Below are 13,204 nucleotides of genomic sequence, written 5' to 3' on the forward strand. Positions count from 1 at the left end.
AAAAATCTTAGGGATTTTTCAGAAAATATCCCAGTAACATGGGTCTATCTACTCTGCTGACAGTCTGTCAGCTCCTCAGCAAACATGCTGTGATGTTTGAGCAGGACCCCACAAATCCCATTCCATGGCAGCCTCCCATAAACTGAGAGGCCAGGCTACTTTGTTCTGTTGAGTTCATGCCCCTGATCTGCAGAGAAGCTCTGGAGCCTGGCTGTTGTTACTCTGCCTCATAGGCTGCAGCATCTGAAGTCCAGACACTTGCCTTCTCTGGGTTGCCTAGGAGCCCAGCTGGCAAGCAGGGAGTGAAACAGGCTCATTGTAAAACCTTTCTGCTGTAGTGCTGCCTGGTTTCATCAAAATCAAATCATCTCTCCCAGGTATTTCAGTCTTGAATTGTCAGTCTTACAGACCACCAGCCTACCTGGGAATGTTGAACTGGCTTTTCACAGATGAACTTGTTTTCAAGACATTAGCTCATAAACTTAGCACAAATATAAATATCTCAGGATAACTAGAGGAAGCATATATCCTGTTTATGATTGGATGCAAATTTCCTTTCCTACCTAGACATCCTCTCATCCAGGTGTACTCTCATAGAGCCTTCAAGGCCATAACTGATCTCTGGTGTGGATTTGAAGAATTACCAATATTTTTAAAGATTCATCCTCTGATATATATATATATATATAGAGAGAGAGAGATAGATAGATAGGACTGATAAGGTACTTCTGAGCACAGGAATGAGCTCTGTAGAAATTGTTTCATGTCAGTAAATATTAAATTGTGCATTTCTTCTCCTGATATATTCTATATCCTGTATTATATATATCACTATGAGCATGTATGTCAGAATGTGCTCAATTTCAAATTGTTTAAATAGTTTAGCAGATAATAATGGGTCTAGAGGGAAGAAGGAACCTGTAACTGCTATATATTTTATTTCTAGAGTGAGCAGCCTCAGCACATGGTGTCTGTGATTGTTTTTTAACGGCTTCTTTGAAAAAAGAATCTTCCTTGCTCATTTCATGGTGCATCTTATATTATCATTAGACTTAGTGACTGATAGAGGTTTCTTTATTGTGTTATGGAACAACTTTAATGTGTATATGCTGGGGTTTTGGAGAAAAAAAACAGTGATCTTCATCTTGGAAAAAGCAATGACCATGTACCTCGTCAAAGACACCATAAAATTTTATATCAGTGATAAGACAGGGCACAGAAAAATACTAAATGTTCTGAATAGCAACTGCCTGCTCTTAGCCTGCTGGGAGTTAGATTTGAAGTGGCTTTAAGTCTTGTGTGTTAGATTTCTGTGTTTCCTCTGTCTGGTATAAATTAGCCTTGTCTCCAAAATCTGAAGTCAGGGTCTGATTGTATGGACTCACTGTATAGGATGACAGGAAATCCTAGCACAAACATAAAAGGTTTATATAGAGCTGCTTTTAACTGTTCAATCCGAAAGACAAACTTCAGAAAAAGCATGGAAAATAATAATTTTAAGTTATTTAAATTGTTAGGAGTAACTCTGTTAGGAATAACTCTGTATAACCTCTGACATTTGGCAAAACATGAAATCCAGCAGCCTTTATTACATTGAATGCCACCAGGAGGATCAGTTGGATTTGATGGTGTTAAAGGTCCTTTTCAACCTGAATTATTCTGCAATACCCAATAAAGCCAGGGGATCAGCTGAACCAGCAGCCATGTAGACAGACACTGGAATCAATACTCAAATCTCTCATTTTTTTCTGGATGGGAGTAGGAATAAATAAAATATCTTGTGCTTCCCACTCAACTGGTTACTGATACCAGCTCTACATGAGGTTATGTGGAGTTACCCAGCAAGATGGAACAGACAGTGCAAATTCAGCTCTGCTCTGTTCATCTCTGCATTGATTCTTGTGCAGACACTGAGGGAACCAGGAGGTGTCCAGTCCCTGTCCTGTCCTCTGCTGGTAACACCATAAAGATGACACTATGCACTGTGTCTTGTTAGAAATTCATGTTCCTTACAGGCACTTTGATAACCCCATTTCAGTGGAAAATGTTCTATATTTTGAAAATCGTATGCCACAATCCTGTTTGATATCACAAGATTCTTTTCAATATAAGAAAATATTGTAATTTTATACATTTTTTGTATTATTATTATTGCATATTTGAATACATTTGTGATTTATAAAGATGTTTTCATTCACTTGCAGTCTTCTGTTCCTGTAAACTCTTTTGGTCACTGCCCGTTGATGTACTAATATCAATGTAACAAAATGTAACTAAATCTCACTACTGTGATAGTGCTATTGGCCTTTCCTTTGAAAATTGCTTATTGCAGAATTACAATTTTCTCATATATCTTTGTAAGAGAAGAAATGTTTTCTACAGTTAGATAAAATTATTGTCTTTCATCTGAAAGTTTTGTTTCATCTCCAATGTAAAAATATTTTCTGCAGTCTATATTTGAAGTAAGATCAGATTTAATGCAGTTTTCCTAATTAAAAACCTCAAACTGTTTAGACTGGAATTTGACCAATCAGTTAAGCAGAGGAAGGTGTGTCTAAAATAGATTTATATTCTAAATGTAGACAACATAGAAATTCTGCAGTAATTTAATAATTTAGAAAGAACACAATGGCAAAGAGTACACTTTTCTGAACTTGGAAGAAATAGGAAAATCCAAATGAATACATTTTCTAAACACAATGCAAGCCCTTTTTTTGCCACCTGCCGTGTGAGTTGGCCTTATAATTCTTTTAGAAACATTATAATACAAAGAGTTTGAATAACTAGATTTTAAGCATATACTTTCAGACTTTTTATATCCATATAATCTGTTTTGCTGTTTTAGTTTCTTGAGACTTTGTCATACACTTATTTCTACTTTTTCTCTTAATGCTTAAGAAGTTTAAGCAAGATACTCCTTAATTCACAAATTCCTTCTTGTGTTAAAGATATGTACTCAGAAAATAATATTTCCTTGATATTGTTGTTACAGGAGTGTATGGTAAAGCTCCTTTGGTCACCTTAATTATAGGTTTCCAGATGTTGCATTTCAAAATTGAATTTTATTTTCAAATTTCCAGGCTCACTCTATGTTTCACAGTACCTATTATTTTTTACATTTTACTGGCTAAATGGTGAAAATGTGTGTCTGAATGTAAAATGGCTTCCAGGGAAGATAAATACCTGTGTTGTTTTATCACAGGAGCAGTGAGTGAGTGTTTGCAGGGCTTTGTGCCAGCAGCTTTCAGGTACCTTGCACTGCATGGGGAGCTTTGGAATGCCATTGTAGCTCAGGGAACTACATCCCCCATCAGTCAGATCTGAGAGACAGATTTTGGACTGACTCCTCAGTGGAGTATCTGTAGGGCCCTTGGTGTCTAGGCTGCCAGAAGAGTCAGTGGGGATGTAGTCAGTGCAGCCAGGGGTATCTAGAGAAATCTAGAGATATCTAGGTATCTGTATCTAGAGAACAGTTTTGCTGTCTAGTTCCTTGAGCAGCTAACAGAATGGCATTGAGGAAACTGCCTGAATGTTAGCATCTCATGCTTATTGAGACTCCCAAGGAAATCAGAGGCATCTCCACAGAGCTGGCAAGTGTGATGCATGGGAATACCCTGCAAGAGCACTGCATACTCTGCAGTGACAGCTAAGGGGCAGATGGGGTATTTTTGGGCACTAGGTGCTTGTATGTGAATTGTCTCGACTGACATAATGACTCTTTCCATCAAATGTGCTGGAAATTCAGGTGCTGAGTTTGCTGATGGAGACACATGGTATTGTGGTCTCTGACTCACATCCATGGATGCCCAAATTCTAGTTTGATGATTAGGTATTATGTATATATATATATAGGACAAGGGGGAATGACTTCAAACTGAACTAGTGTTTAGATTAGACATTAGGAAGAAGCCCTTTTATTAGAGGGTAATAAGTCACTGAAGCAGATGCCCAGAGAACTTTTGGATGACTCATCTCTGGAACTATTCAAGGCCAGGCTGGATCAGGCTCTGAGCTGAGGTCTAGTAAAAGGTATCCTGGCCCATAGCAGTGGGCATTGGAACTTGGTGATCTTTAAGGTCCCTTCCATCTCAAACCATTCCATGATTCTATGATGATTCTTTTTCTTTGACTCCAATCTGTCTTTTTTCAATTTAATTTTATTCTATGAATGAATTCTCCTACAACCTGATCAGGTATCACAGGGTAGATGCAGAAGGACCATCTAAATGTGTTACAGAAGAGGTTGAAAGCAATAAGTGATCCCTTTTGGAAAACTTACTGGTCTTGTCTCCAACCCTGACAACTTAGCTATGTGCATTCCAAGACTTACTAGGAGATGCTGTTGGTTTTGACATCTGCAAATGAATGAAGTGTTGCTTAAGTATTTATTTTTTCTCTTTCAGTTACTGCAATGGATGCATGTTAGATCCAGACTGTGGTCTCTGCTACAAATTGAATAAATCAAGTGTTGTTGAGTCCTCATGCATTCCTGTTGATAAACACTCTACAATGAAAGCAGCTTGGGGCAGGTATGTCACTTGTCAAGATTTTTTTAGCCTTGTGCTCTACAGAGAGTGTCTTTTATACTATTGAGAACAATTTTGCTTTTACAGAAAGTGTTAAATTCTTAAGATGTTTGGGAAGAAGAAAATAACTTGGCATTGTCAAAAATGGGTGATTACTTCCTAACAGTAAATTAAAGCCTTGACCCTGATGTGTGCAGCCCTTTTGGTGTAGTCTGTCACTTAGGCAAAAGTACACTAGAAGTGAGGAAAATTACCTTTCCTTTATGTTTTTCATTCATTTGAAGTGGCACATTCCCTAGTTATATACTTAAAGCCCTCTGAATTAATTTTCTTTTAAAATGCATTAATTAGACCACACTTTTAATATTGGCCTACCAAAGAAACAATTAGCTCAGCTGAATAAACTAAAATTAGCAAAATCTGAAAAGTTCAAATTGTCAAAAGCTTGGCTTTGGCCACAGATTGCTGTGGTTCTGTGCCTGAAAGGGGTGCCATGCCATATGTTGCACTTGGGTGTAAAAACGTGTGCATTCATAGGCACAACTGCAAAATGTATCACACCTCTTTCTTATGCAGCACAAAACTGCCTGGGAAGTCACAGCAACCTCCAGGTTTTCTAAAGTACTGACTATTCCTCAGGAATAGCTTTGTGAGTTGGAACATTGTCTTGTAGAAGCTTTATGAATACTTTAGTAATGATTAGGGCTTGGATTAGGGTTTGGAATGGTTCAGAGGCACAAGGGAATTATGTAATTACTTCTGAGAAAACCACCTCAACATAATTCATCTCAGCCACCCACACACCATGAACATACTTGGGGAATAGGCAAAGGTTTGTGTGGTGGTTTGGGCCTCTTTTTTTTTTATTTTTATAAACTTTCATACATATTTCTCAGAATTTAAACCAAACTGTCTCAAAGGCACTGAGTCATATTGGACAGAGGTTAAAAGGTATGAAAAATATATACTAATTGTGCAATCATTAATTTAAAATTACTTTAAAATTGCCCTCATTTTGATTTCAGTACCATTAGGCCTAGTAATTAATTCCAAGTGCAGAAAAGAGAAGCTTATATTTTTTGTAATCCTAAGTTAAAAGCACTCTGATCATTTGGGCGTTATTACAGTTAATAAATAACTGTGAAAACTACAAGATTGCATCTGACCTGCTTGTTCTGTGACTAACTTCAAAGTCACATTATGGAATATACCTTGCATGTTGCCTGATACCCTGATGTGATCTGCAGCCTGTGGACTCTCATGTTTGTAAGGTAACAGATGTCTCTTCATATTCCAAGTCAACATTCATTTCCTATATGCTGTAGTTTTAAGTAGCTTTTCTATAATTAGCAGAATCACACTAGAATGCAGAAAGACATACATGCAAACAAAACATTTTTATGAATAGTTGATAGGTAAAATTAAACTTTATTTCATTAGCCAGTGCTATTTTTTAGCACAGTAAATGTGGGCTAAGCAATTATTTCATATTCATGATTCAGTCTCTGTCTTTGCTGTACAGCCTGTTGGAGCAAATTAGATAGGGAAGAATAAATATTTCCTTTTCATATTGCAAAATGCAGTCTTTCCATGTGCAGGAATTCCATACCATGAGGACCCTGCTTAAAATCCTTTAAAAGGAAATCAAACAATTTTATATATACTATATTGGTAGTCACCACTGTGAAAGTCCTGCCTAAAGATGGAAAACCAATATAATATCCACATTTCTTTTTCTAAATATTCCTCACCATTTCTAGTGTTTATTTCATTATTTCTCTCTTGCCTCAGTTTTCAAAAATCTGATCCTTCAAGCTGTGCAGTGTCAGGTGATGCCTTCTGTGCCTTCCAAGCCCTGTGGAAGACAGAAGCGTTTTCCTTCTGCTCCTTTTCTTCACAGATAGGTGTATTTCTGCTTACTGGCCTGGGGGAATCCCCATAGAGTTTTGTTTCCAAGGGCTCACATTCACATACCACCCCCCAGCTCCATTTGCTCAAATCCTGAGTCTGCTTTACAGCAAAATCAGTCCCACAAAGCCATAGGGTTTCCCTGGCAAGGGAAGATTGCTGCAGGGAAAACAGCATAGTTCCATCCCCAGCTGAGTCTCAAAGCAGCCAGAGGCATCTGTATCTCCCTGGCAGCATAGGGAGAACAGTGTCTGAGAAAAGCTAACAGCACTGGGGAAGGAAATTGCAGCCCTTTCTTTCAAAAAGTTACTTTGTCACAAGCTAGACATACAGGGGCTATTGCTTAAAAAATATACATGGCATTAGGGTGATCAGAAAGTAGTGTAATAATTGGAGAGATGATTTTGTGGGCTGTGGACAGCTGATAGCTGTAATTATCAGCAGCCTCTTTTGTATTTCTTGTGTATCTTGATGCCTTCATGCATCCGGTATTAGATGAATGAGTTTAAATGGCTTAAAACCTCCAGGGTTACACTTGGCTCATAGAAAATCTATTTTGCCATTAATTCTGCTCAGGAGAGAAGAAATTTGTTTCTGAGCTATTGGTTTGGGACTTGTTGGACCTCAGATGTCTGAGCATTAGCAGAAGCAGCAGCTCTCACAATGAAGGAGTTAGAGAAACAGCTTCTCCTGGACTCTGGCTGACAGTGCCATGCAGAGCATTTTACTGCTGCTGTGATCATATCCTGTTTATGATTTTCCTGCTGGAAAGCTGGGAGCTGCAGCCATCTGAACCCCAACTGTCCTGACATTTACTCAGGGGCTTGTCTATTCCTGATGTGTAACCTACCACCAAGGTGAGAGGTGCCCAGAAGCTCTAACAGAGAAGGCCTTGTCATGTATTTTTTAAAGCTCTCTGCAGCCATGCAGACTGATGTAGAAAACTTCTGTTTATGTATTTATAGCTTTGCACTGTTTTTCACTGTTGGTCCCAAGGTACTTCGATAGCACTGATGTAGTGGGCAATGCTTTGACTGTTACCATAAAATATTGTAATGCATTTTATTTCCAAGACATTTCCCCAGTGCCAACTGGGTGTACTGAATGCCACCTCTATTGTTAATTGCATTTATTTTGTTATGGTATGTTCTACATTGAGAAGTTCTGGGGAGGGGAGGGAAGAGAGCAGAGATTTCAGTCTCCTGTGGCTGCCAGCAAGGCTGTTTATGTTGCTGTAGTTGTCATAGAAACCCAGGGAGACAATTAAAGCATCCACATATTTTTCAAGAAGAATATAGTGTTTGGGTTCTGGTGAGTGTTGGGAACTCAGTGGCTGGCAGTGGCCCTGGGGGAGAGAGAGAGATTGCGCAGGAATAAATCTGACCGAGTCCAAGTCACAGCTAAAGCAGCCTGGGTGATGTGCAACGGGTGTGCCTGTAAGATCATGCATGTACCACAAGCAGCAGAGATGTATCTTTCATTATTTAATCAGTTACATAAGCGTGACTGCTAGTAGAATAACACAGGGAGGAGTGTTTAGCCCAGGGCACCAGCACAGGCAGGTGCTTTGCTGCCCTCCGTGTTTCTGAACCACTTAACAAAATCGCTGTTGACATGCAAATCTTGCTGCCTCTGGCTCTGCTCAGGGACACATAAAGGATGGTTCCAAGACAGAGAGCAAGAACATTCTTAAATTATTTACTTGGCAGTAAAAGAAGAAGAGCTGTATCTTTTCTTTCAGTGTGGTCTCATGGTTCTGCACTGGGACTCTGTTTTCCAAGATTTAGGGAAGTTTTGCACGTAGCAGTAGCACAGAAAGCCTTGCAGTTCTGTTCTTCATGAGCATTGAATTATGAAATCCCCATGAACTTAATAAAAAGCATTAGCTCACCTGTACAGATGGGCTTGCAATGGGAGGGTTCCCATATGAAGCTCAGGTGGCACAGAGAGGTCATGGGCAGAGTCCCTCTCTCAGCCAGGACAAAATGTAGAGGGGATTGCTTTCAGGGCTATGCTTTCTGAACACAACCCAAAATCCAGGGGTTTTCCCCACAACTACAATTACTCCCTCAGTACTCAGAGAAATTTCTCTCTTGAAATTTCTCTTTGTGTAATTGCAATCGATGCTCCTAAAGGTCAGCCAAGGATGAAGAAACTTTAAATTGCATTACTGCCCTTACAGTTGAAAGAATAACTGCAAGGGAAGGAGGTACTTACAGTGCCTTGATGTGACATTAACCTTGACATGAGTATGTTGTCAAGACGACAGCAGGCCCACAACTGAGCTGAAACGCTCTCATGAGCAACTCTGAGCAATCTTCCTCTGGAGAGAATGATGTTGATTTTATACAGTAAACAATTATGAAGAAATAATAACATCATCCTCAGATCAGAGACAAGCCTAGAGCCATCCTGTCCACACAATTAGCTGGCAGGTCTCCACAGCCCCCAGAGGAGAATGATTGGGAGCAGAAATCTATAAAGAGAGAGAAGCTGACTGATTTGCTGTTTTCAGCCATTTTTATTAACTTTGTTAGAGGAACATCTCTGTGCCTGGGGAGTTTAATGCTTCATGGAGAATCCTGCTTTTCTCAACATAAAGAAGCACTCCCCTCTCTAAGGGCAGCCCCAGCAAAGGCAAGAGAGCAGAAGAGCTCTGTCTTTGGGAAGCTCTGTTTTCCTTAAGCCAGAGCTCTCCTAAGCATCTTCCTCCCATGTAAAATTAATGGCATGGTTACAGATGCTCAGTAATGCTGTTATGTTTCACTGTGTGCCTGTTGCTCATATCTGCCAGTTTGCTGAGGGGTTTAAATGTGTCTTGGAAACCAGTTTGGGGGGAAAGTGGGTTTGAATTGCCTGTGCAGTGAGAGGAAGCAGGTCAGGCAGGCAGTCAAACTCTCTTTCCCAGCTTCAGGAATGTGCCTAATGACCTTGGCATTCGAGCCTGGATGCTGACTAGATTCCACTGGTTAGAAAAAATAAATTCATGGGAGTTCATTAGCTGGATTCTCAGACAACAGATTGGGTTATGTCCAACAGGGGACATGCTAGTGTCTGTCACAGCCTCGAGAGTATTCTGGGGAGCTTTACACTCATGCAGCAATCCCTGTTGTCTAATGCATAGCAGATGAGACTCTTAAAATTTTAGAATACTTTTTCTTGGTAAGAACATTCGATTTTTCTAAAAATACCATGTTACTTTTTCCCCTTGCAGATAAAGACAGACATGTAGGTTCATTACACTTGTTTTGCATCATCAGATACATTTGTAAAAGTTCCTGTGACTGCTTTACTAATGCAAGAAGAATGTATGTGCATATTTATGCATTTGAAGACTGAGAATCTGTTTTCAGTGCATCATGGGAAGCAGCATGACAGACCTTTGCTGTTACCACAGAAAGATTAGCCCCAGAGCAATCTTTCAGGAATTAAGTACTCTGCTGTCCATGGGTAGACCTGGCTTATTTTGTCATGCAGAAAGTATTGCTAGAAAATTTTATTTCTGAAAAGATTATTTGAAGCCTTTCTACAAGGGTCTGCATTGAAAATTCATGCTTAACTCAGCAGTAATTAGAAGATAAACTAGTATTTCTCTTACCAAGTAGTCATATCAATAGATGAAGATTATACATAGGATTATGGTTCTCATATTTACCATGTAAAAAATGATAGTAGAGGGAGTAAAGGATTCAGGAAAGTAGCAGGATCAAGAGATTATTCACACCTGCATGTATGTTGGCAGCACTCAGAAGAGTTGTGATTATAGCCAGTAGTCTTAGAGAAATCTCTTGATAGACAATATGGTAAATGTTGGCTAAATTGAAATATTCATAACTTCAGTAGGATCCAGAACATAAAACGCCCCCTCTCTGCCTCAATATTGTTCAGAAAAGAAAATCAAGATAGATGCAGAATTGTATTCTGAATATCTTCCCCAGTGCTAGTAGTTATGAAAACCTAGAGCAGCTGTGTGGCAAGGTGCAATCCTATTTGTCCTGTTTGATTTGGAGTATGTACATCAGCACAATAATGTCTAATATATATTAGTGAGTTGTGTGAAAACAGAAACTAAAAGAAGATCTGAAACTGATTAAAGTCTTTGTCAGCCAAATTCCAAGGCACGAGGTCTTTCCTGGGAGGAGGTTATCAGACATGTAGTCACAGTCTAATGGTTGCATATGCCAGTGAGATTTGTAAAAGAGTGTTGAAGAGGAACTTAAGAAATCTCGTATGCATGTTTTAAAGCCATTTCTGCTCTCTGGTAAGAGCAAAGAGGAAGAACAGAAGGATAAAGTAATATAGAATACTGTGTCCTTGATCCTTGATGAGCCTGTCTTATTGGTGATGCAGGAGTAGGTAGTAAAAGGAGTGGAATTTTAATGTTCAGATCCTTTCAGCCACTCTTCCTGCTCAAATCTTAAAGACATCACACTTTGAAATTATTTTAAAAGGAAATTATTTAATGGTGGAGCTGAAAACCATAATAAGCTCCTTTAAAGCACATATAAAGATGGTGAAATCTATATATGTACTGAAATATTGTAAGGGTGTAATTAAATAATTGAGGGCGGAATTTTATTGTAACTTTAATAGAAGATAATCTTGTCTTTTTTTTAACTGTTTAACTTGCTAAAAAGGGAAGACATTTTTTAACCTATTGTTATAACATAATTATATTTTAATTTAATGCCTGTACAAATAAAGTACTTTGTATATTGTAGCTGCATTTTAGGTCTAAAATAGTGAACAGAGCAACACAATAATCTAAAGTGAAACTGTTTACATTTCTTTCAGATAATTGCTTAGGAATTACTATCAATAGTTCTAGCATGATATTTCTACTCCGCCAGTGACAAATTCTGGCTGTTTGAAAAGCCTTGTTATGAAGTGAATGTGTTTTGACTGGGAAATTTTCAGTTTTTATACTGAAGGCAGAATTTATTTGTTGGAGACACCCAGCACAAAATAGGATTTTAAAGCAGGGCTGGTTAGTTTGAAATATTGTCTGTGCATTTGTTCTCTACCCATTCCTTTTTATTGCTAAACATGCTTTTGGATCTTGCTCCAGGTTACTGGTTAAAAGGCATTCTGGCAGGGAGTGTCAACTGCTATTTGGGTTACTTGGTACAACTACTTCAGATGCAAGCATTGAGGTAATTGGAATATAAAAACAAAAGTGACCCTTGAGCTAAAACATTATCTGTCAAATGCTGCTGGCTGGAAAAAATTGCGTTATTTAAATGAAAAAATATTTGAGTCAGTGTTCTTCATTTTAAAAGTGGTCCAAAGAAGAAGATGGTATGGTGTTCAAAATTTAAATATACATCTGCTGAAGAGGCAAGCCTTCAGCTTTTTTCATTCATTCTCTGGTCAGCTGAAGGAGAGCTAAAAGAAAAATACTCTTGTTCCCTGTTCAGAAAGCATGTTTGCTCCTAGCTGACAAAGGAGATGGGAAAGGAAAGGAGGAAAAAATGTCAGAGTGTACGAGAGAATTGTCAGTCTGCCACCAGTGTGCTTCGATTATGAGGATAATTCCTGCAGCTTTTCTCTTTCCCTTATGAAAGGTACGTTAGAGAGTCTTTTACTGCCCACAGGAGCTGCTGCTAATTAGCTGCTCCAGCTGCTCATCTTCCTAGGGACAGACGGAGAGCCGTCCGTGCGTCCCTGCCAGGCTGTGCTGGGCAGGGCAGAGCTCTGCTCATCCCAGGGCACCCCAGAGGGGCAGAGGGAACGTGCAGGGAGCTGCTGCTGGCACAGATGGGGAGTTCCCCTCCTGCCTTGGAGCATAGGGAAGGGAACTGACTCACTTTTGGGAGCATGTGGATTTTTTATCTGAGAGGAAAACTTCCAGTAGCTGTTTTTCACATTTATTTGGTTATTGACTATAAAGTTTGAATTTAGATAAAAATAATTTGTGAAGACTGTCTCAGCAGATTCCTTTGGGCTTTTACAGTGTGAGATGGATTTACTAAAATTAAGTTTCCTCTGTGTGGAGGGTGGAAAATATTTTGGAAAGACTCATGTGGTAGAGTATTTTTACTGATAAAGACCATTCAACAGGGACAAACCCAGACCTCCATACAGCAGCTTGTACCTTTAACAGCATCCCTAATCCACATCTTACATACCTTTATTCCATACTAAGTAGTTCTTCAATAATCACAACATGGGACACAGTAAAATTTTCATATCTTCCCTTCTTAAAAGAATTAAATTTTTAGAGTTTGTTGGGGGTTTTTTGTGTTTTTTGCTGTTTTTTTTTTTCTTTTGAGGGAAAATAAATCAACACATTTCTGCAGTAGGGCTGTTGAATAACTCAACATGTTTGATTAGTTTAAGTCATAGAAATTACTGCATGTGCTGTTTGCACGTGTGGTTCATTTCCTTGAGAATGGAGGCAGTAACATCAGCCCCTCACTGGCACAAGATGAACTGGAATTATTGATTCCTTTGATTTAAAGTCTTGACCTTACTTTAACTCAGCTCTTTGGTTAGTACAGGCTAGGAGGTGGGCAGTCTGGGAGGTGGCAGACTTCTCAACAGCAGCACTTTGGGCATTTCTTCCTCCTTGCAGGATGCACAGACTTCCTTTTGTCCTGCAGCTTTCCACAGCTGTCAGTTAGCTTTGCAGAGATAATAGTGAGAGATGAGTTTGAGGTTCTGCATGACTATTGAGTTCTTCAGTCCTGTGATTCGGGTGGGTTGTGTTCTCATGTAGCATATTTTCTTGGAAAAATAGCTATTGTTAAAAAGCATTTATTTATGTAAAA

General features: G+C 39.0%; 1 protein-coding gene across 1 annotated transcript in view; it reads left to right on the plus strand.

Moving 5' to 3' along the window:
* Positions 1 to 13,204, plus strand: part of SLC2A13 (solute carrier family 2 member 13) — a 144,568-nt gene that overhangs the window by 111,912 nt on the left and 19,452 nt on the right. The window contains exon 7 of the mRNA XM_030238581.2: positions 4,404 to 4,529. Coding sequence (XP_030094441.2) covers positions 4,404 to 4,529 — 126 coding nt within the window. The remainder of the gene's footprint in view (positions 1 to 4,403; positions 4,530 to 13,204) is intronic.

Source organism: Serinus canaria, chromosome 1A (genome assembly GCF_022539315.1).
Source record: "Serinus canaria isolate serCan28SL12 chromosome 1A, serCan2020, whole genome shotgun sequence".
NCBI classification, from domain to species: domain Eukaryota; kingdom Metazoa; phylum Chordata; class Aves; order Passeriformes; family Fringillidae; genus Serinus; species Serinus canaria.